General features: G+C 40.3%; 1 protein-coding gene across 2 annotated transcripts in view; it reads left to right on the plus strand.

Annotated features, from left to right (window-relative positions):
* The window catches only part of CPXM2 (carboxypeptidase X, M14 family member 2), a 113,655-nt gene that overhangs the window by 19,928 nt on the left and 68,665 nt on the right, over positions 1-25,062 (plus strand). For both annotated transcript variants that reach the window (XM_007053058.4, XM_043551728.1), the window contains exons 3-4: positions 11,756-11,865; positions 20,829-20,968. In XM_007053058.4, the coding sequence (XP_007053120.2) occupies positions 11,756-11,865; positions 20,829-20,968 (250 nt within the window). The remainder of the gene's footprint in view (positions 1-11,755; positions 11,866-20,828; positions 20,969-25,062) is intronic.

A 25,062-nucleotide genomic window follows, 5' to 3' on the forward strand; every position in this document is an offset into this window, starting at 1 on the left:
ACTGAAAGTCTTCGTTTAACTGTATCCTTGACAATATGCTCCCTGGTCCTTTTCCATTTTCATCCTTTTGTCTTTGGGCCCAGAGTAATATCTAATGGCCCAGAGTACTATCTTATTGTCCCAGAGTAATATCTAATGCATCAGTAATCTTCTTAGTTCATGTTCTTTTACTTAATTGCATGGGCAAGGTTGAGATGTCTTTTGTGTTGTAACTACTGTTTGTGGCCTCTCTGTGGAATCTTTTTGGCCCTGCGCTATATTTCAGGGTTTTGATATTTTTAAGATACTTTAGACACATGCATATTCAAGAAGTATGCTTTTCCACTGGTAGTTTTTGTCAAACACCCAGCCCTTGTGAGAGTGGTTTGCCTCTGTTTTTTATCTGAAATGCTTGGCTAAGTATGTTTGTTTGAATTTGCAAGAGAAGACTAATTCTTGTTTTTGACTACTGTGTTTAGTTTGGCTGCTTTACTTGGAATCATGCATTCTGTTCATCCTTGTGCCTTAAACTAATATCGGATGAAAATGTTTTGAATTAATGGCTCACAAGTCAGCCTCACTTGCACTTAATTTTGAACTCATTATAATCATTATTACTTTAATGGTTTTAATCTCTAGCAGTTAAAGGGAAGAGATCTATTTCAGAGAGATACCAAATACACTGCAGTGTTCTTTTGTAGAAAATGGGGTGGGTTCCTCAGTCAATCTGGCTTGGGTATAAACGGGGATTATTTTTCTTTCCTCAATGGCACAGCACAACAGTAGTATCTCTGGGAGACATTTTGTCTCTGACAGGCACAGTTTGTTTCCAGGAGCCCTTTGGAAACACAGCTACTGCAATGTTTTTGTGGAAGGTTGAAGTGCGCATTCCCTCCCACAGAGGGCAAGCTCTAATGATACGTGCAGATGGAGTTCAAGCCACGGACACTCTCCATGCCATGAGAAGACTAGCACCACTCTGGAGGTGTAGTTCTTGAGCATTCTGCATGCAACAGCTGCAATTAGGTCCATCCGTGCAGGCAAAAGTGAGGGAGGCTCCTTGTGCCCATTACCCTTGCGCCTTACCCAGGCACAATCCGACCCAAAGGCATTTTTGTGATTGTTGACTGGTGACAGTCTGCCATATGGCACTTCCATACTGTCTATGCCATAAATGACATAACTTCTTAGGCAAGATGTCTGTCAGCAGCAGTGGGCTCAGAAATTCCAGTTTATAATGTAGGCAAGCCAAGGTGGATGAGGTAATATCTTTTATTGAACCAACATTGCTTCTTGCTTCCTGGGCAAATGCAAGAAACAAAGATATTACCTCACCCACCTTGGCTTTCTAATATCTTGGGACCAGCACAGTTACAACACCACTGCCTGCAACAGTTTATAAAGCTGTATGCTATCTGCAGATTATCTGAAGCTCCTGAGTCAGAAAACATAGAAAGAAAATCTTCTAAAACCAGGCTTTCTGGGAAAATCTGCTTTCAGCTCTGCAAGAAACACCGAAAGATCCCAGTGCTAAATGTTATTTTGGCATTTCCAAAACTGACTGCAACCTGCAAGTGCTAAGGTGCATAAACATGACAGTCTATAAATAAGTGGACTTTTCTGAATCTAAAAAAATGTTTGGTTTCATTTCAGGTTTGCAATATGGAAGTGGGGTAGTACTTATACTTATCATTCGTTTTACTTCAACTAGGGAAGAAGAACCTTTTCAATAAATCATGTGCCCAATTCTGCCATCTGGCGCACAGCATTTATCTTACAGAAAGGGTGCAAGATACAGTCAGTCTTTTCAAAAAGAACATACATTGCCACAAAATAAATTCTGCATTGTCCTTCTGTCATAGCAAGAGATGGGGACATAATGCAATATGCACAGCTTGCTCAGATTTCATGAACTCTGTAGAAAAAGCAAGTGTAGTCATAGTCCCGGATATGCTAGTGAAATACTGAATTTATAGGTCCAGATGAAAGATAGAGTAGGGGAATAAATATACTCTAAAAACACTAGTCCATCCTAGGAAAGCATCAATTGTACCCTAGCCTCCCATCAGAGCCATGCAACTTTCTAATGAAACACAGCAACCACTGTATGGGGTTTAAGAGATTGGGAATTTTCCACTTAAGAAAGAGGTAATGTTTATCCCAGTGCTATAACATCCACTTCCCCTTATGGTACTACTGTAGAAACCTAAAAAATACCCTGCAGGTATGTTGTAACCACAGGAAGCAGCTCTGGTGAGAGAGATTCCTTTTATGTTAAGCATAGAGGACCTGGTCCAAAGTTCAAAGAAGTCAACTGGAGTCTTTCCATGGGCTTTGGATCAGGCCTAGAGGTGGCATAAGACTGTGCTGTTTACACAGTTAGGAGAACTATTCATGGTAAATAACTTATTCAATGAATGTGTTTCTTACCTAAAAATGATCTGTGAATGGACTTTAATAAATCTCAATTATTGAACATTTTATGGGAACACATTTCAGACTATGGGCTGTTGGTGAATTGGTCACTTTAATTGCTAGCTACTCATGATTCGTAGTGTGCCATTGATCATTGTTTCATGTACCATGTGCTAGGTAATAACACAACAGGATTCATTGTTTCTAAAACTAAAATGGCACTGTATTACGACAACGATTTATAGAGATGCTGCAAGTGCAGCTAGCATTCAAGCTATGTGCAGCCAGACTTCCTGGTGCCTCCTCCAAATTTTTGCCTCCTGTAACCTGTGCTCCATGCAGGTTGCTATAGTCACAGAGCAGCAGTTCAGGTAGACAGATTGTGATCTGCAATGCAGGTAGCCCACTCAGGAGCTCCCTTCTCATCAAACACCCTTACTTCTCTTCGAGGGGCACATAACATAGGCCATGATTTGGCCCTTAGAATCAACGTGCATAAAATTTTGCTGTCTGTTTTGCTTTATGTAACAAATGTGCTGTTGCTGATCATGTTTATCAGACATGTCTATCAGATTTGGAATGGTGCCTGGATCAGAGATGGGCGCTCTTAAGAGTATTTCCATTCAAATGTTTCTGCTATGTTGCAGGGACAGAAGGGACTTCAAAAGCTGTGCTGGCACAAGGAGACATATATGATACATGGTAAAAGTATATCACACTGTCTTCTTTCACTATCTTCTTTCCCCCGTCCCCCCGCTCTATCCTTACAATCTCTGTGCATTTGGTATTCAATCTGTCCATTCTCTGCTCTATGTTTTAACTCTTTCTTCACTGAATTGTTTCATTATGCTTCCTCTGTTTTGTTTTTTACCCCTGACAGTCTCTCCTAAGCAAAAGCATGAATCCAGTAATGACTCATATTAGGGTCAAACTCTGAACCCTTCAATATTTGATTGGGATCAAAATTAGGCAAAACTACTCCCCTACCTAAATTCTCACTGATGGACATGTTAATGGAAACACAGTGTAAGCCTATATTAAATCAAATATAGAAACAGGAACAGAGAACTTGTCCTTATCATAAATGACTCTCTTTCGGATTGGGTCTGGTATAGATCAGATGTACCTGAACTAAAACCTTGCATCCAGGCTCCCCTGAATGTTGATAAAATTTGGATCTAGATCTTGACCTAAGGTTGCAGTTGCGGCTCATCTCTTATCGATCATGGACACAGTGCCCAAACTCTGTAACATCAACTCCAGCACCAGACAGAGCTCCCCAAATCTTGTATGCTCGGACAGATTTACTGATGTCTTAAATTGAATGATTACTCAGTTTTTTGGTGGAGGAATTGAACACTGCTTCTGATTGGTATCAGGAATTGGGTCCAGCAAGCAGAGCCAATCTATGGGCAAACTCATTAGAGCAGGTGGCTACACCACCTGATTGAAGAGTCTGCAGACCAGCTCTGAAGCCCAGCCCAGCAGCTGTTCAGTGGCTGCTCAAAGCGTTTGCCCACAGCTGTGATGGTGCCTCTGCCTGCTTGGCCCCAGCCCTGCGTCACTCCAAGTAACTCATCCTGACTCTGTTCTCTGATTCCTGACTTTGGCTGTAGCATCTGGCCTTTCACTCCAGCTCTGACCCTTGGCTCTGATGCCTGACTCTGGCTCTGATCCTGGATTTCGATTCCTGACTACTGACTGCTGCTCCAACACCCAGGCCTGACTTCTGCTCTAGCCACTAGACATGACTGCCCACATTGGGGTCATAAGAAGATAAGAACGGCCATATTGGATCAGACCAAAGGTCCATCTAGCCCAGTATCCTGTCTTCAGACAGGGGCCAATGCCAGGGGCCCCAGAGGGAATGAACAGAACAGGTAATCATCAAGTGATCCATCCCCTGTCACCCATTCCCAGGTTCTGGCAAACAGAAGCTAGGGAAGCCATTTCTGCCCATCCTGGCTAATAGCCAGGGATGGACCTTCTCCTCCATGAGCTTATCTAGTTCTTTTTTGAACTGATAAAGGGAATCTTGTTGAGAAAGTGAGCAGGCCCTAGCCACACCTATTTTTTGTAGGAGAGTTGGTGATTGGACTTGAAAGCAGAAGAGAATTATAGTGGGCATAAGAAACTGAGGAAGACGAGGAGAACCACGCACAGCTAAATCCATGAACTTGGATCCTCCAGTAAAGCTAGGGTAGCATACCAAGTAAATGAAGTGAGTCATAAACATCTGTGAACATTTCATACTTATGTGAGCACATCCTCAAGACAGCAGAATTTAGCTATAACATGTTCCCTCTCCCCCCCACAAATGGTCCAAGACTATAAATATAACTAATTATTTAGACTAAATGGAGCATGTTGTTCCATTCCATCCAGCCCCAACAAAGGATGTCCATGGCAATATTTAATGACACAAAGCAATCAAAACATATTTTCAACTAAAATGCTCAGATAAAATCCTTTCAGGTGCACTGCATGTTTAGAATTCTTTGCATGCCTGTGACATAATAGATTTTAAATGATGGGCTAAATTTCATATGAAGAGGCATAGAATATGGACAGAATTAGTTAGAGCTTTCCATATAAAATGTTCCATTACTGAAAGGTGAAAAGAAAAGGAGTACTTGTGGCACCTTAGAGACTAACAAATTTATTTGAGCATAAGCTTTCGTGAGCTACAGCTCACTTCATTGGAATGCATCCGATGAAGTGAGCTGTAGCTCACAAAAGCTTATGCTCAAATAAATTAGTTAGCCTCTAAGGTGCCACAAGTACTCCTTTTCTTTTTGCGAATACAGACGAACATGGCTGCTACTCTGAATACTGGACGGTGAGTTATTCAGCCACACATTTCATTGGGAAAACTCAAAAGATTAAAATTCATATTAACTTTGGCCAAAGCCCATAGTCCTTAGGTTGATTCCAGTAGGTTTATTTCGTCTGTATAAGTCCAGCATAAGGATTGCGGGATTTGCCTCAAAATAATGCAAGTAAAATATTAAAGATTAAGGTCCTGATCCAGCAAAGCACTTATTAACCAGGTGTTAAACTTTCAGCATGTAAGTAGCCCTTTGCCTTCAAGTTAACGTAAAGTTAACCATGTGCTTTGCTTGATTAGGGCCTGAATCCTGCCTATGCTCCACATAATGTTCAGGACAGGAAAAGGGGAGTCTGGGATTCAAACTACAGAAACAGCAGTATACTCAGTGAGGTTGGCCAAAGGGAAGAGCAAGACTGTACTGTGCTAACAGATATGCCTATCATGTTTGCAGCGAGCAGGGGTTCAGGAAAAGGGGAAGTGTGTGCCCAAATCTGGTAAGCATGTCTCCTGCCATCTATAGCAGGCACATATTGGCAACGATTACAGTGGCACATTGCTGCTGGCAAAAGGAACAGCAGAGCTTCAAAATGGCCCCACATGCAATGGCAGGGTGTCTGTTACTGGATGCACCCTAAAGCCATCACCACTGTTCATACAGGGCAGGGCTTTGGCGATGAGGCCAAGATTTGACCCACATGTGTCTTGACATACAGTATTAAAAAAGTTAGCATTATAGGGCCTGATTTTCGGAGGGGCTGAATATCCACAACTGCTTCTGAAGTTGGGAGCTGTGACTGTTCAGCATCTCTGAAAATCAAGCCCATAGTGTTGATAGTCACAGAAATTCCACTACCTTTAACTACAATCAGTTCTAGCCAAACTGTAGTGAACTACTTGAGCTCAGCTTGCTGAGGGCCTGATTCAACTCCTACTGAAATCAGTGGGAGTCTTTTCCAAGCCCCAACATCAAGCCCCAAATGTCTAGCTAGAGATGTCTCTGGAAAAATATACAGAGCCAAAGCCATTATTGGTATATGGATGATTCTATATCAAATAAATATCGGCAGTGTCTTGACCTCCTTTAATCTTCCCCTGGACTGTGTGTCTATAACATAAACTCTAAATTAAATAAACATGTTGAAGTGTTGTGGGATTCTTATCTATTTAAAAAAGACAAAGCTCCTGGAGCTAAAACACATTTAGAATCATAAAAAATAAATAAGCAGTCAAAGTAAATTCTGCTTCCAAATGGCGAGGAGCCCGTCAGACTGCACAGGGAAAATATTTCTCCATTTACAGATGTGAACATCACTGTGTGGCTAAGAGTTAGACAAGCACAGATTTTTCTTGTGGGAATTCAATACGATCATAGAGACATCTCTTTAAAATGATAAATATGAATAAATAAATAACAAGGAAACTTTTTTCCCAATAGAAGAACAGAATATACAACTAGAATTGATGGGAAATCTTCTAAAAATAAAATAGCCAGTTTGGTGGCTTTGCCCCCAAAAGAGCAACAAAAGAGAACAGATTTCCAAACTGTGTCTATTAAATATAACAAAATATATGGCAATCTGTGCTTTTACCTGAAAAATTGACTCGGAAAAAAAAAAGAAGAAATTAACAGTTGAGCTAGGCTAACTGACTTTTATTATTTCCATGTCCTCACAATAAATATTTGTCTATTGCTGAAATTGATCTGTAGTTCCAAGGATGTATATTTCCTAAACTTGATGAAGAATTGTGAACATTTGAGAACCAGGTTTAGCATAATTAGTTATATTTACTTCAATGACTGGGGACGTAGGCTCATCCTGCCTACCGAATTATGAACCCATTATGTTTCTGAGCATTTGTTCCCAGATGTGATCCCATAGAAATCAGTGGGACTGCTTATGTGAGCAACTGCTCACTTAATTGTGAGCCTTTGAGCGAGGCCTTGGTTCTCCACCAGTGTTGCCTACCTTTCAGCTCAGTGCACTCTACACTGCAACGGCACTTGGGCTGATCAATACTTTGGTCTTGCAAGTACAGATTGCAGGACATAGTGTGTATTTGAAACCGTCTTCAAAATCCCTGCCATACAGAAAAGTTGTGGCTAATGTCTTGGCTAATGATGCTGCTGCATCAGAAACGCTGGCTGGTCTTAGCTGAGATATACACCATCCACCAAAATAGTACTAGGCATTATCTGAAGGAGTGGACGTTGTATCATGGCTTCTAAGAGGTACTGTACCTCTAAATAATATGTTTTCCAGCGGACAAGTTATCGTCTCTAGTTAGAATAAACCAGGCCATATATTGATGGGTTTTACCTAGAACTTTTAAACATTTTCTGAAATTCTGAGGATCCTTCCACACCATTTAGGCCATGAGTCAGCAGGGTACTTAAGTGCATGCCTAATTTTAAGCAAGTGAGCAGTCCCATTGACTTCAGTGAGACAGTTCAAATACTTACAGGTAGGCAAATGCATAAGAAACTTGCTGAACTGACACCTCAGTCCCTAAACTATGTTTCTAACCCAAACCACTTTGAATTTGTTTTTGTTTTGTTTTGAAGAATTTGAAATCCCTGAATCAGAGTCATCTCCTCACCCATGTGATTTTGGGTCTGGGTCAGATCTGAATGTAGGAAGGATCTGTTTTTCTGCCTGAAATAGCAAATATTTGACAAGATTTCTACCATTTGAGACAGAAATCTCACAAGAACAGCTCTTAAAATACAAATACTGTGAAAATCTAAATGCAGACTTTTATACTAACCAGGACCCAAAATTAATTAATCTGGACCCAAATACTCCTTCTAAATCTAGCACGTAATACCAATTGAAAATAATGCATAAAATTTTAGCATAAGACCTGTTTTTAGCCAGGCTTACCAAAGCTTATGTTTATCATTATTTGCAATTTGTTCACTTCCTATTGTGAAAGTAAATTATGTTCTGCTCTGTTCCTCCATTGTCAAAGATCAGGGAATCAATTATCTCTGTAAAGCTTTATCAATATGGTTGGATATTGCCAGATTTAGTTGGGGACTCATTATGTAGATAATGTGCAGGTTAAAAATGTCATTGAAAACCAAAGTTGAAATTTCTTGTGTTGCTATTATGAATCTTCCTTCTTCCGATTAAAGAAATGCCCAGATAATCAGATAATTTTCTTTTGAACCTGGCATGATATGAAGCTCTCTGAACAGTTACACAGTTTCTGCAGCTTACACAGGATTTTCTCCAAAGTAACATGAACAGGACTAAAATGAATATTAAGATGATATTAAAACATGCAGTGTTGAGAGGCACTGTAAGTTTGATCTCTTTGCTTGATATTATTTGTTGAAAAGAAATTAGATTGCCTCTGTTTACCTACAGTAGACTGATTAAAAAGAACAAGTCAATGGCAAGTAAGCACACAAGGTCAGTAATGCAGTATTGGCAAGGAGCCAAATGTCAAACTCTGAACTATTTGTTAATTTTATACATGTTCTCAAAATGAATTAATAAATTAAAAACTCAAGGAAACAAAGCAGAAACCTAACCTAAAAGGAGACTCCTATAAAGTCTCCTTTAATATCTGTGCCTGTAGTGGACTGGCAAATTTAGATGGATTGCTGTGTCTTATATTCAGAACCTTGAAGATTATTAGACCAGGGCCTATTGGAAACTTTCCCGTTTCCACACCCCCACCCAACTAATAGATTGAAACCCTTTGTTTGGTAAAATCTGTAAGTGGTACAAACTTTTCTTACCATTTGAGTTGTCGATGGAATTGACATGTAAGTGAAACAACTGACTCTCTTAAAAAGTTAGAAATCCTTTATTATAGGCCCTCAACTTTAAAGCAAAATCAAAGATTGTCTTTTGTGAAAAACATCACGAATCCCATACACATTTGCTGCTCTGAACAACAGACTTGATGACACCAAGATCACCACTAATATTAGCAAGTTAATAGTTGGTAGCAGATAAATGTAAAGCCAGAGCCAAAAAACTTCTTTGAAGAGTGATGTTGTTCCATTCCCAGTTTGGCATAGCTGCCAGAGAAAGAGGCACTGTGAGTGGAGGAAATGAGATGTTTTTATTTAAGGTCAAAATTTTCAATCCAGAGCTGGGGCAACATATTTTATTTTTCTTAAAGAGAGATTTTTTCAGGTGACTTCGAGTTTTGTTGACTGTATGCATTAGCCTTTACCTATGGAGACTATAGTTGAAATTCTATCTTAAGTTTTGAATGAAAGTAACTGCTTTTCTCAGAATTCTTTGTAAGAGATTTTCCATGGCCCTTAGTGTGAAGGGCACTTTAAATGGGGCATATTATTAATTTATTATTATATATACCTTTTTATATTATGGTAGCATCTAGAAACCCTAATCATCACAAATGGGGACCCCTGCTGCTAGGTACTGTGCAAACATAGAGGCAGATACTGTCTGTGCCCTGAAGATCTTAAAACTATAAATGCTACACTTTAGTATCACTGGTTTTATGAAGTTTCAAGCATTGCAGAGATAAAAGCCACATGCATTCACTTCTATCATCAACCTTAGTGTCTAATCCTGCTAGCACTTACATGCCTGCCTAACTTTAGGTACTTTTGTTCCCTGGGACTACATATGTGAATGTACTCAGGTGCAGAGGAGTTTGCAGGATTATGCCTTTAGATTGATTTCTAAATCTGTCCAGAGGGTTGAATTTGTAGGAGTGAGACAGGGAGTTATTATTACCGGTTCTTCTCAGCTGTGTAACTTACTCCCAATAGAGGTCTTTCAGAACCCGAGGCTTATCTTGTTTAGGGAACATATAAGATGAAATACTCATATATAACGAAATATAATTAAAACAAACAAAATTCCCTCTAAGCTACTCCTTCCTCTGGTTTTCCCAGTGCATCCTGTCTCTTCTCTGTTTCTGTTAATTAGATTGAAAGCTCTTCTGAGCAGGGTCTGTCTGCATTTTGTCTCATGTGCAGCACTGAGCCTATTGTTAGTGTTAAAAAAATACATTAATATTAAGTGTTTATCATTCTAATGGTCCCACTCCTGTCTCCATTGTAGTCAGGAGTTTTGCCATTGACTTCAGCAAGACCAGAAACCAGCCCTATTGCTGATGAAGTGTCCAAACCTTTTTTCTAAGGGTGAGCAAATCAATACTTGCACAGTTTGTTCTGCAGCATAATCCCAGTTCCATTTTTCCAGGAGGAGTTTACATCATGGATGAGCTAAGGGAGAGAACAAGAAATCCTATGTCCTTTCTATCAGTTTGTGTATAATGATTGGAGATGGGCCTGGATCATCTCTGGATTTCAGAAGAGTGATTTCAATCTAGACCTGAACCTACACAAGAACAGCCATACTGGGTCAGACCAAAGGTCCATCTAGCCCAGTATCCTGTCTTCTGACTGTGGCCAATGACAGGTGCCCCAGAGAGAATGAGCAGGCCAGGTAATCATCAAGTGATCCAGTTTCTGTTGCTCATTCTCAACTTTTGGCAAACAGAGGCTAGGGACACCATCCCTCCCCATTCTGATGTATCTACCCTCCATGAATTTTTCTATTTTTTTTTTTGAACCCTGCATTGGTAATTCCTTGGTAGCTATGGCATATGTAAGGCTGTGTTCACAGCTCTAAATCAAAGCAGAAAGGGAGGATGGTCTAGTCATGGTTAGAATACTAGCATTGGGAGACCTGGATTCAGACTCCTATGTGAACTGTTTCTCTCTATGCATCCATTTCCCTTCCATGAAAAGTTGATAAGAGAACTTTCCTACCTCCAAAGGCTGATATAAGGATAAATATGTTAGAGATTGTGAGGCGCGCAAATACTGTGGTAATGGAGGTCATATAAGTACCTTCGACTAGAACTTTTCTGATTTAAAAAAGTACAGTAGGATCTTTCTGATGTCTTATCTTCCAAAGAAAGATCTCAAGGCTGGATTTTGCTATACAGTACTGGCATCTGCTATTTTTGTTCAAAACTGTGCGCCATTTGAAGCTTATAGAGGTGGCCTCTTGTTTCAGATTTGCCCTGTTTGTGATTACTCATTGCTCCAGCAGAGCTCTACAGTGTGGTTTCCCAGACCTCTCTGAGAGATGCTAGTGTACAATGTGTGTGCATGTTTGAAGTCTCCAGAATGTGCTTTAATTGAAAACATAACTTGACACAGTAGTAAATGCCAAAAGAAAAAAATAAAAGGCCACTCTGCTGGCATTTTGTACCGACAAGCATTTGACAGGAAATACTGTGCATATCTGTGGAAAAGGAAGGGTATGGCAAAGAAAAAGAACTATTAAGGAAAACTTAAAGGTCCAGATCCTCAACTGATGAAAATCAACATCACTCCATTGATTTCAGTGGAGCAGCCACCATCTCATTGGTTTCATTGTGCTATCCCGATTTACACCAGCTGAGGATCTGACCTATTTCGGTCTCTCTCACACACACACGTGCACGCACACATATACAAAAGGAGCTTTGGATAATATATATTTGTTTGTTTTCCTCATTTTTTAATAAAACTTTGTCGTTTTACAGGTTGCCCACCGCTTGGTCTAGAGACATTAAAAATTACTGATTTCCAGCTCCATGCTTCTACAGTAAAGCGATATGGCCTTGGGGCCCACAGAGGAAGGCTTAATATTCAGGTAAAATCAATTTTCTTTGTAAGTGGTAGAATGGCTTAGGGTTGTAGTGTTCTGCAGACAGTGCTAATGGATGGTTATAGGTTTTGACTACCTTGTCAGCTCACATTATTCAAATGAAGGGAAATATTGAATTACACTGGTGGATAGGGTTGATGAAGAGTTCTGAAGTTGTGGGGTTTGTTCTGTGCTTTAAAAAGCTCTAAATTTTATGCTGCTTAGAATTCAAATCCTAATGAAATTCCATAAAGTAAAGATGATGAGGTGGAGCGGAGCAGGGAAAAGAACCTTCCCTAATGCGTTAACAGAGCACTAAGAAGAGATGGTAAGGATATATGAGAAGCAAAAACATTTTGTTTCATTATTTGCCTGTAAATAATGAACGTGGTGAATAGAAAAAACATTTTAAAGCAGTGGTTACTAAACTGGGGTTCACGAAATATTACAGGGGATTCTTGGGAAAAAATTCCCTAATGGCAGACAGAGCTGTCCCTAGGGACCCTGGGCAGCATGGGGCCAGCAGCCTGGAGCCCCTGGACTTCCAAGAGCTAAGCAGATCAAAGCAAGCATATCTATCACACTGAGGAGATTTAAACTTCAAGACACCTTAAAAGAAGGGAGGTGGATATTTTTTGCTGTTTTTAAAATTAAATAGGCAGCTAGTATTGTTTTTTAAATTATTATGAAGAACAAGTTTCAGCTTTGTTGTAACATGCATTGTTTGCCTGTTGAAGACCTGAATGTTTGTGTAGGAGGAACTCTTTGAGTTGGCTTCTTAAATATCTTCATGCTGTTTCACATCTGACACTCCTTGATGAAACATAGGAGCCTTGTCTTATAACAGGCTTATTCAAAGTGATACAAGCTATGAAAGTGAGATCTTGGAAGAGTGTTGCCGTTTTCATAATGTAATAAAAATACTGTAATGATAAATAATAATTAATAATAAATAGTGTGTAAATAAGCATGTAATAAAAACAAATTTTATATTTCCAAGATCACTGCTTTTGTAATTTATACTCAGGTAAAGGAGAAAATCCCTGGAAATATTCATTTTTAGGAGGGGGTTCACAAGACTTGACATTTTACTGAAAGGAGTTCACAGGTTGTTAAAGTTTGGGAACCACTGTTTTAAAGCAAAGTAATTTGTCACTAGGCAGCTTTTCCCAGGCAAAAATATAGCAATTTGGAAGCCACTTATATATGTTCTTGTGTCTCCTGTGTTGGCCACCTTCTCTTTATATGGTGTTATCTCTTTTATTCCAGCCTGTTTGATGTTTGTTTGATGCTTGTTGCTATATACTGCCTTACATTTTATATTGTAACCTGCCTGCACTGTCTTCCATATGTAATTGGGATCTCTGGCTACCCCGGTGCCACCATGAGCTATTTAGTTCCTTTAAATTAGAGAGTGAATTAATTGTGAAATGTCTGATTTGGGGGCATTGGCAGCGGATTGAGGGCAGTCACACAAACATCTTGACACTGAGACTAAAGGCAAGTATATTGTATGCCTAATTCACCCCTGAGTTACTCTACTTGTATGCTGGTGTAAATCCATTGAAGTCAAAGGAATTAAACCGGCATAAAACTGGAGTTATGTGGTGTGAATCAGTTTCCATATATTTATTAACTGATTAAGCAAATCAAGGAACATATTTAAAGGAAATCTACTTACCCTAGCTGAGACATTAGTGATAGAACAGAGCCATGGATCAGATGGCTTTGAGGAGAGTGGAATTTACCAACATTAATTTAGAAGTGACCTTTTCTTGCTGTGAAATTCTTTCCAAACTTGAGAATTCAGCTTGACACTTTCCTTTAGCCCAATAGAGTGGAATCCAGTTAATGAAGTAATTTGATTCAGGCTGCAGTTACTTTCAAGATGGTTCCTTCAGTCTCTTCCCTCCAATGCACTCACCAAAACCAGAATCAGTGCATTGTTCAAAGGGCAAACAGGATGGTGATGGATTTGTTTAAAGCTTGAAAGTGTACTTTAAGTATAAAAACAGTTGAGGGGTCCACTCTCAGGTTTATGACTAGACCAAAACCCTGTAACTGGAATGTGAACAGAAAAGGGGCTCCAGCCAACTATTCCTTTCAGAACATCCAAGTGACACTCAGGCTGAACAGTTTCCATAACGATATTTGATTGTTTGTTCGGGCTTCTTGTCTCCAGTCTGCTAGGTTACAGGGTTTTGCTGGGCCACAGAACTCCTTTCTTTCTTGGGTCTTTCTCTCATTTTGATCAGTGTCCAACTCTTCCTCCTGCAAATGAGCTGCTGCCACTTGCTATTTCCCAGCAGTTCTCCAGACACCACTGGCTGGGACTGTAATATCTGTACCAATTTTTAGATAGTGGCTCCATTTTTCTCCACAGTGAAACTCATGCTTCCATCTCTGAAGCATTTCAGCCTTTAGGTCAGGGGTGGCCAACCTGAGACTGAGAAGGAGCCAGATTTTACCAATGTACATTGCCAAAGAGCCACAGTAATACATCAGCAGCCCTCCATGAGCTCCCCACCCGCACCCAGCGCCTTCTGCTCACTGGTAGCCTCACCGATCAGTGCCTCCTGCTCCCTCCCCACACTTCCTGATTAGCTGTTTTGTGGCATGCAGGAGGCTTGGAGGGAGAGTGGGAGGAGCAAGGGCATAGCAGGCTCGGGGATGGGGCAGGAAGGGGTGGAGTGGGGGCAGGGCCTGTGGCAGAGCCAGGGGTTGACCATAGAATCATAGAATCATAGAATATCAGGGTTGGAGGGACCTCAGGAGGTCATCTAGTCCAACCCCCTGCTCAAAGCAGGACCAATCCCCAATCAAATCATCCCAGCCAAGGCTTTGTCAAGCCTACCTTAAAAACTTCCAAGGAAGGAGATTCTACCACCTCCCTAGGTAACGCATTCCAGTGTTTCACAACCCTCTTAGTGAAAAAGTTTTTCCTAATATCCAACCTAAACCTCCCCCACTGCAACTTGAGACCATTACTCCTTGTCCTGTCCTCTTCTACCACTGAGAATAGTCTAGAACCATCCTCTCTGGAACCACCTCTCAGGTAGTTGAAAGCAGCTATCAAATCCCCCCTCATTCTTCTCTTCCGCAGACTAAACAATCCCAGTTCCCTCAGCCTCTCCTCATAAGTCATGTGTTCCAGACCCCTAATCATTTTTGTTGCCCTTCGCTGGACTCCAATTTATCCACGTCCTTCTTGTAGTGTGGGGCCCAAAACTGGACACAGTACTCCAGATGAGGCCTCACCAATGTCGAATAGAGGGGAACGATCACGTCCCTCGATCTGCTCGCTATGCCCCTACTTATACAGTTACATTCCAGTTACAGTAGACCAGTGAGCACCCCCCGGCACATTGGAAAGTTGGCACCTGTAGCTCCAGCCCCGGAGTCGCTGCCTATACAAGAAGCCACATGTTAACTTCTGAAGAGCCTCATGGGGCTCCGGAGCCATGGGTTGGCCACCCCTGCTTTAGGTGGTCGCCTGAGGGCTGCAGTGAACTCTCCAACAAAGAGTCCTTTAACCCCAAAGGCCAGTCTTCTTTATTTCAAAAATATTTTTTCAGTTGTGTTCTTCATTCTCCAGTTTCAGATCTTTGTTTAGAAAATTGATCTATTTTCCTACCGCACAAACAAATGCTTCAGCCTGTCATAACTCTGTTTGATGCAATGTCTTATTCCACATATCTATTTCCATGTATTGTGTAAATTGCCATTTCCATGTATTGTGTAAATTCTGGCAAACATATTCTCTTCATTTTCTGAACTTTCAAGTTTGTTTTGATTATTTTCTGGTATAAATACTTTCATGATCCAGTCACTCTGGGAGGCTTGTATATAAATAGCACAAGAGTACCTAATCTATGACAATGTTGAAACTTAGGAATTTATCTCTTTTCCTTTTCCTGTTTGAGTGCCACCTATTTCTCTTCTACAACTTTATCTCTAATAGACAGCTCCAGTAATCTTCAAATTGTACACTTTCTACATTATATTGACCAGATAACCAGTCAGTAATTCCTTAAACCAGCTCAAACATTTGGAGCACTTACCGTGATTGACAGTGCATGTAAAAGTGCATTCTGCAGTTTTTTTCTTTTTCAGATACTCCTAGTATGCAGCCTGGCCTAAAACACCTAAGGTTCCAATATATTCAAGTTGGTGATATCACTTTTTCCAGATTTCCTCTCAGTCACTTAATTTTGCATGTTCAACTTCAGTTCAGGATTACGATCTCTAAATTTTGGTGATATTGGGAAAATATATAAATGAGACTTTTATTTATAACCAAATTTGGGAAAAAATGCTGTCTTTGACGTTTCAGTTTGAAATTTAGATTAATTTACAAGTACTTTATGATTGAGAGTGGAGGTTAAAGTCAATTACATGTGAAGACCGGCTTTAAAGTTTGAGGCAGGAGTGCAACTATGTGCATTTGGTTGTTTGTACGGTATGCAGTTGTGTTATTTATTTAACACACTTCTTCTTAAATGTAATCAGAGAGTGAAATTCAACCTTGGGCAGAGGATCAGCATATTATCTATGCACTTCAGCCCCTTAAACCACTTAAACTCTGGCTAGAAGATTTAAATGCGATGAAGGTGGTGCACAGAACTTTGAATTTCACCCAGTATGCACCCAGTAGATTCCACTCTCTTTTAAGTATCAGAAGATGAGTTTGTGTGTAATCTTGTTTCTTGTGTCACTGTTACAGGATAGAGCAAACACTGAAATCCACAATCATTTTTGACTATTACAACAAATACTTAAGTTACTTCATACTAAAGAAACGCTAGTGACATTTTGCAGTTATATTTAAGCAAATGGTAGTTATATTTTTGATGGTGTACTGCAATATTCACCATGATATTTCTTAATTTATTAGTTTCTATACTGCCACTCCTTTATGTTGGCAGTAACTACTCTAAAAGGAACATGAGCTGGTGGAAAGTACAGCTCCTGAGCAATTTCAGATCTACAGGCTCCCTGTGGTGAAACAATTATTGCCTGAGAGGATCTTACTGTTGTCCTTATCCCGTTAGGAATTATGTACAAGTTAAACATGGATAGATTGCTACAGGTGTAAATAGTTGCTTGCACTGCAGCTGACTTACTGGGTGTTGATTTCACAGAAAACTGAAATTTCTGCCTCTATATTTTTAGTACATTTAGGGCTTAATATCTTAGTGGGCTCTTTGAATTGTGATAATATGGGACAATATTTATATTCTCTTGTATTTGGGAAGAGAACCATAATGATTATGAGTTGAGATCAGACGTGCTTTGGTGTCATATTAAAAAGATGGATGAACTTTCTATGAAACTTCAGCCTTACTTCTAAATTTACACTCATGTACCTTATGAACAATCATTTGCACCCACAATTTTGCTTGAATTTCAGCATCTAACAGCTGAATTTACAGGCACTTGATATGCAAGCAATGATATGCTGAATTCCTAGTTAGTTGTGCTCACAAATTATTTTTTATGAATCATTGCAGATGCAATTTTAGAGGGCATTTAAAAAAAATTAGCCCATAACATTCAATATATGATATAAAATAATACTTAGCACTTATATAAAATGTTTGGATCGATAGAGCTCAAACTGCTGAACAGTGGTAAGCAAGCGTTTCTATTCCAATTTTACAGCTGGGGAAATTGAGTCAGAAGTTAAATGACTTTTCTCTAAGAGCCCACAATGAGTCAATGGCACAATTGGAAGTAGAACCCATGACACCGGACTGTCCAAAATCCTATGAACTTGGCCACTGCCTCAAAAAATGTGCTGATATAGTTCAACAGAAGTGCTTTAATTAATGGGAGATACATATCTGCAGGCACAATTTGGTCCTGTGTTGAACTTTAATACCACGTTATATGAATAGATGTACAGAGTCCAAGACCAGAAGATACCATTGCACAACATATAGGCCATAGAACTTTCCCACAAATAATTGCTAGAACATATCTGGTAAAAAAGAAAAAATTACCTTCACTGTTAAAAATTTACACCTCATTTCCAGTCTGAATTCATCTAGATTCAACTTTCAGCCATTGGATTGAGACATTGAATAATACAATATATCATACCAAAATCAGGGAACTAAAAAGTTAGTCACAACCTGCACTGACATACACCTTGTGCTAACTCATTGACTCTACTAGGCTGCACAGCAACAAAGAATTTGCTTTGGCACGTATTGTACGGTAATAAAGCCTGTCCTTGCTCCCACTGAAGTCATTGAGAGTGCTGCCATTTAATTCCACGTGCCAGCGCTGGGTTCATAAATAACAATATATTTCAGAGATAAGCCATAACCAAAACTCCATAAACAAATTTCAGATCCAGATCTAGGCTTAGATCTCAGTTTGCAGCTTTGAAATCTACCTCTGTAGTGGCCTGCATCAGCACACCAACCCTGAACACCTGGAATTTTGGAAAAGTTTAAATTCCAAGTTCAAGAATATTTAGATTTGGGGATTTGGAACTGTCTGTAATAAAGATCCTAACTGACTTGGACCTGGATTCAGAATTTGAAATCTCTAAAATTAAAGTAGTTATTTAACATGCAAATTAAAAGACTAAAATCGCCTGATTTAATACTTTGGTTGATTTTTAGCCCATCTTCTCCCCTGCTTCCACTAATCCCTTCATCCTCCTAGTTATAAATTTACTGAATCAGTGCTTAAAAATGAACTCTTGAAAAATTACACTTTTGGCCATGCTTAAATCATAATTCTAATCCCTTAACTCCCTTAATTAAATACATGGAAGTTTAAATTGATGTAAATATTTTACATGGGAGTGTGTGTATATGTATGCACAGTACGTTTCCCCATGCTACACACATATATGCATAGTACATTTCCCCATACTAATTTCTCCCTACTGTTACTCACACCTTCTTGTCAACAGTTTGGAATGGGCCACCCTCATTACCATTACAAAAGTGGTTTTTCCTCCCTTGGTATTCTACTGTTAATTGAATTGTCTCTTTAGCACTGACCCCCCCACTTAGTAAGGCAACTCCCATCTTTTCATGTACTGTGTATACCTACCTGCTACTGTATTTTCCACTCCATGTATCTGATGAAGTGGGTTTTAGCGCACAAAAGTTTATGCCCAGATAAATTTGTTAGTCTCTAAGGTGATACAAGGACTCCTCATTGTTTATGTTTTATCCTGTTTATCTTTAATACATATTTATAAAGTCTCCCTGGCTAGCTCTTGGGAGTTATTTGGGAGATACCAAGCATTACAAACTGTTCGTGAGCCATTCTTGGAATTGCCATGACCACAAAGAAGTTCACTTTATAACTTCTGTAAAACAGACTAAGGAGGAGGTATAAAAGTATTAAAAAGCCTGTGTGTAGTGGCTATGAACAAAGCAAAGAGCCTCTGTCCTTTATAATAGTAATAACCACCTGGGTGCAGGGTATTTACAGGGGCTTACTAACCAGACGAAGCTAACAGCCCTCGGAGTGCCTCCACACATCATTACATTGCAGCTAGTCATAACGTCCCAGGAAATGGCCTGTGATCAGGTAGGTTTCAGAGTAGCAGCCGTGTTAGTACATAGCCCCTCTGCCATGTACATTGGCCAAACTGGACAGTCTCTACATAAAAGAATAAATGGACACAAATCAGACGTCAAGAATTATAACATTCAAAAACCAGTCAGAGAACACTTCAATCTCTTTGGTCACTCGGTTACAGATCTAAAAGTGGCAGTTCTTCAACAAAAAAACTCCAAAAACAGACTCCAACGAGAGACTGCCGAATTGGAATTAATTTGCAAACTGGATACAATTAACTTAGGCTTGAATAAAGACTGGGAGTGGATGGGTCATTACACAAAGTAAAACTATTTCCCCATGTTTATTCCCCCCACCCGCTGTTCCTCACACGTTCTTGTCAACTGCTGGAAATGGCCCACCTTGATTATCACTACAAAAGGTTCCCCCCACCCCTTGCTGGTAATAGCTCACCTTATTTGATCGCTCTTGTTACAGTGTGTGTGGTAACACCCATTGTTTCATGTTCTCTGTGTATATAAATCTCCCCACTGTATTTTCCACTGAATGCATCCGATGAAGTGAGCTGTAGCTCACGAAAGCTTATGCTCAAATAAATTTGTTAGTCTCTAAGGTGCCACAAGTCCTCCTTTTCTTTTTGTGATCAGGTAGTTATTGCTTAATTGCAATTTCTTCAGATTCAGTTGCATTCATCTGGATTTTATATGGCCAGTTCTGAGTCATTCCTCCTTATTTGAAAAAGTTGGGAAACTGTATGTTTGTTATTTATTGGCAAAATACAGTAAGTGTGAGACATTTACGGTTAGTGGTTTACGTGCAGGATGAGGCATCAGGTATTCCTAAATTCTGATATAATCTCTGACCCTGACTAGTGGTGAGGCCTGGATGTCCCCAGTGATGGAGATGAATGTCCCTGCGAATCAGAAGTAGTGGAATGTGTTGATCCCATTTGCATGAACTCTCTGTTCTCCAAAACTACTTTAGGAGGAGAAGGCAAGGGTTCCACAGCAGGGGAGTCTTTCCTCTAAATGAGTCAGTCTATCACAGAGACATTTGCACAGCTCAGAAGACTTCATGGGTAATTTGTGCTGGACAGAGACTTTCTGAGACTGCTGGCACAGAAAGGTAGGTTGGGTTGAAGCCCTGTTCAAAATCAGGCCAGTCAATCCTAAATTAAATTTATATTTCAGGATCTTGGCTTTTTAAATGATTTTAGAATATTTTTTCCACTTTGGCCATGATGTTTTCTTTCCCAATGTATATAGGTCCTGAGAAGGGGCACTCCATCAGAGTCTTAGAACATCTGTGTAACCACAGGAAGGAATGGAATGAATGATGATTTCATGTTCTCTTATTTTTTCCATGAAAGGCTTTTGAGTTGTCAGTGATGATTTATGAAGACAGCTTTGCCTTCTTTTCAGGCAGGTGTTAATGAAAATGATTTTTATGATGGTGCTTGGTGTGCAGGACGAAATGACCCATACCAGTGGATTGAACTAGATGCTCGAAGGCTAACAAAGTTCACTGGCATTATCACACAAGGAAGAAACTCTCTCTGGTTGTAAGTACATGCTTATTTTGCTGTCTATGATTCTAAAGTTTGGATTTAAATTTGTTCATTTTTTCTCAAGAAAGAAAGGGAAAAAGAAGAGATGATGAGACATGATAATAGTTAGAGCAAGCAATTAAACAGAAAAAAGATAAAATGCATGCTGTTTATACAGTATTGTGTATATGGAAAACAAATCTGAAGGTAGCAAATTACCACACCCTTAAACTACACATGTCAATAAGCAGGACAACACACTTTGATAACCCTCATCATTACCACTTAAGTGATGAGTAACCCTGTGTACCCAAGTACAATTATCTAAACCAGTGTGCAATTTGCTGATATTAAGTTTCCTGTCTGTTTTCCAATATTTAATAATTATCCATTATATACGCATGCTTTTATGGTTTTCGGAAAAACGCAATACAATTTTAATAGGTTTCAGAGTAGCAGCCATGTTAGTCTGTATTCGCAAAAAGAAAAGGAGTACTTGTGGCACCTTAAAGACTAACCAATTTATTTGAGCATAAGCTTTCGTGAGCTACAGCTCACTTCATCGGATGCATTCAGTGGTTTTTCCATGGAATGCATCCGATGAAGTGAGCAGTAGCTCATGAAAGCTTATGCTCAAATAAATTTGTTAATCTCTAAGGTGCCACAAGTACTCCTTTTCTTTTTGCGAATACATTTTAAATGATCTAAAAGAGATGGTGTAAATCTTTGTCCAGATGAATGTGCATCTGCTATGTCATGCAAGTTTATCTGAAAGCTGAACTAGTACAGGGTTCTCAGTATATATTTTTTTCTTGGTTTTATTTGTTGCATCAGGAAGAAAATATTATGTTGTTGCTAGCTATCATTTATTCATCACAGATGTGTGTGGCACCACAGAGAGCAAGTGTGAGGGGCGGTACTAGCTCTGAAGGGCTTAGCTTCAGAATAGATGACTGACTAGGAGGGATGACTGACAAGTGGGATTTAAGGAGAGGAAGGATAAAAGTGACTAATATTATGGGATTGCTTTGGCTAGTTCTGAACACATAGGTCTTGAATTTTCAAACACACTCATGTAGGCACCAAAGTAGGTGTCCAGATTTTGAGAACACTTCAGCATGTTACATTCAGTGCTCTCTTAATCTGACTGTAGATGTCACCATCTGAACTTCTGGATGCTGAACTCTCTTGTGAAAATCTGGCCCACGGTGATGTCAGATTGTTAAGTTTTGTTTTTAAATATTTTTATTCTTTCTAAATGACTGTACCCTTTAATGTGTGTCTACTTTCCTTCCTTCCTCCTTGTTTGTTCTAGCAAGTAAGAGTGGTAAAAAGGGAATAGGGAAATGGGGGTGCTAATGATGAGTTAATGGGGGAAAGAGAAGGTGGCTAGAGCGTGATAGAAAAGGGAGGATAAAAATAGAGATGGTGAGGGAGAAGCATATGATGGATGATGGGTAGGGGAGTGAGGTACATCAGCAGGGGAAGTGATAGAAGTAGATGTTAGAGTCCAAAAGGAGAAAGTCTAGTACTGGGAACATTTGGCGATATCAGAAGGTGAAAGTTCTCTTTTTTCTGCTGCCTGCATTAATGGCTGTAGAACTTCAGGCGATTTAATGGCCTTTTACAGTCTACCCTAGTAGCCACTTCTGGCAGGGTGATGGGCCTCATCGTGGTTTGGGTGGGCTGTGTGGCCTGTTGTCCCAGAGTGGCTGCTCACTGGTCTGATGTAGGTAGGTGGGAAGGGGATTCGTAGACTTGACTCTCTTCCCTGGTTCCTTGCTGCTGTTGACTGGGAGGGCAGCCAAAGTGGCTATTTATTGCCCAAAGATCTATGTAAGAAGATGCTGTTGTATCACCTGAGGTACTGTCCCATTTTTAATTTAAAAAAAAGACACAAGGAATATTCCTTATTCAAATGAGAACACATGTTGGCAAAGAGAGCCAGGGAATACCCATTTGCTGAGTTATGCTCTGTTAAAGGAAAAGATAGCCAAACTTGCTAGCCAGTGGGAGACTTGATTCAAACCTTGGAGAGTTTACCAGTGAGAAAAAAACCTCAAGGCACCAAAATATACTAGCTCCTTGCAATCAGACAGGTTATCACTGGGTCAAGGAACTGATCAGATCAAGTTCAGTTAGTGCTCTGTGTTGTTGGAAATAAAATTCAAATGCTGGACTCTTCCCCCACCCCGTTTACACAGGAATACAAGTCTGGAATCTCTCTAGAAATGCTATGTTTCGAGGGAGTGGGCTGTCATGTTACAGTAATAAAGAATTACAGAAGAAGTCATTTTCTCTTAACACTGAACATGGAACTTTACTACAGCAAGAAAAAAAATTAACTCCAAAACTATTCTCTGTGCTTCACTGCAAAGCTTCTGCCTAGGTTAGAACCTGTTATAGATTTAAAGAAACAGTACACGTATCCTAGGGTGACCAGACAACAAGTGTGAAAAATCAGGGGTTGGGGGTAATAAGCAGCTATATAATATAAAGCCCCAAATATTGGGACTGTCCCTATAAAATCAGGACATCTGGTCACCCTAACTTATCCTCAAAAGCAGAGGGCATGTGCAGAGGGCCATCTCCACCAGGGCTGGCTCCAGCGTTTTTGCTGCCCCAAGCGGCAAAAAAAAAACCTTGCAGCCGAACAGGGAGGCGGAATCCTGCCCACCGAACATGGAGGTGGAGTGATGGTGCGGCCGCCGAATTGCTGCCAGCGACTGAAGAAGAGTCACGTCCCCTCCGCGGAATTGCCCCCGAGCGCGAAACGCGCGGTGACAGAACAACCTCCAAATTCCCGCCACCACCGCGGGCGGATTGCCGCCCCAGACCCCGACATCCTGCCGCCCCTTTACATTTGCCGCCCCAGGCACCTGCTTGGTTCACTGGTGCCTAGAGCCGGCCCTGATCTCCACACCCCATGGCGTGTGGCAGCACAAAGGTCTTTGCCACTCACTGAAGAGCAGGAATATTCGTGGGGACGGGGAAGGATGGGAGCATGGCCAGTGAGCCTATTTATAGCATGCATGCAGTGACTCCAAAGCTTGTGTAATTAATGGAAGCAGCTGCTTGTCCTTTATACCCAGTAGTGGCAGCTGAAGCCTGGATTCACTGGTGATCAAGTCCATACAAACAGTTCCTAGGGATAAAGCCCTTCTAGTTCATTTATGGAAACAGTTTTGTTCATGGAAACAGGTTTTGGCCTAAAGGGCATATCATGGAGAGCATTCAAGTTCATTCTCCTCCAGGGGAAAAAAACAATGGATGAAGTGAAGAGCATGCTTGGACACTTACTGGGTGGAGTATGAAAAGCATTGCCTTGTCCCATTTATTGCCTCATCACAATCCAATCCATTCTATTCCTATCGACATCAGCATTGTTATTTGAACCACAAAATGTCTGGGAATTGGATCACCATTCAATGTACCTCTCTTGTGAGTCCCATTCTGCTGCAAGTTCCTTGCATGCAGTGACCCACCTGGAGGCCCTACTCCCTGTAATGCCTTGTCTGAAGTGACAGACCAGTGGCAGCAACCGGTGAGGCAAAACTGAAGAGGAACTTACAAAATCCAAATAACAAAAGAGAAAGAATGAAGGGATGGGAAGAAGGGGAGGAAGAGAAAAATCAAAGGAAAGCAGGAGAGGAGGAATGAGCATGGAAGTAAAAGTGCAAGGAAGTAAAAATTAGAGAAATAGAACACTAAGGAACAACTCACTCTAAAAAAGGGTGACAAAAGGTACAGAAAAGAGGGAAGGAGTGGAGAGAATGAGAAATACAGAAAGGAATGCCATGTGAGATTGGGATAAACTGAAGTTGGAATGGGGCAAAAGAAAAGGAGGAAAGGGAAATGAATGAAAGGACATATGGAGAGAAGCAAAGGACACAGATTAGATGGGGAGTGGGAGAAGAGAAGAGGCAACAGAGAGGAGAGGAGAACAGAGGCTGCCAGAAGCAGGTATCAAAATCACCAGCTCTCACCATGCTCCCTCCCTTGCCCCTAAAGTAATTGCCGTGAATTGCTCCACCTCAGTTATTCCCACGCAATCTGTTACCTTGTTCATGCCTCCCCTCCATCCCTGACTGTGGGACTTGCTCATTCTT

Source organism: Chelonia mydas, chromosome 7 (genome assembly GCF_015237465.2).
Source record: "Chelonia mydas isolate rCheMyd1 chromosome 7, rCheMyd1.pri.v2, whole genome shotgun sequence".
Lineage (NCBI taxonomy): Eukaryota > Metazoa > Chordata > Testudines > Cheloniidae > Chelonia > Chelonia mydas.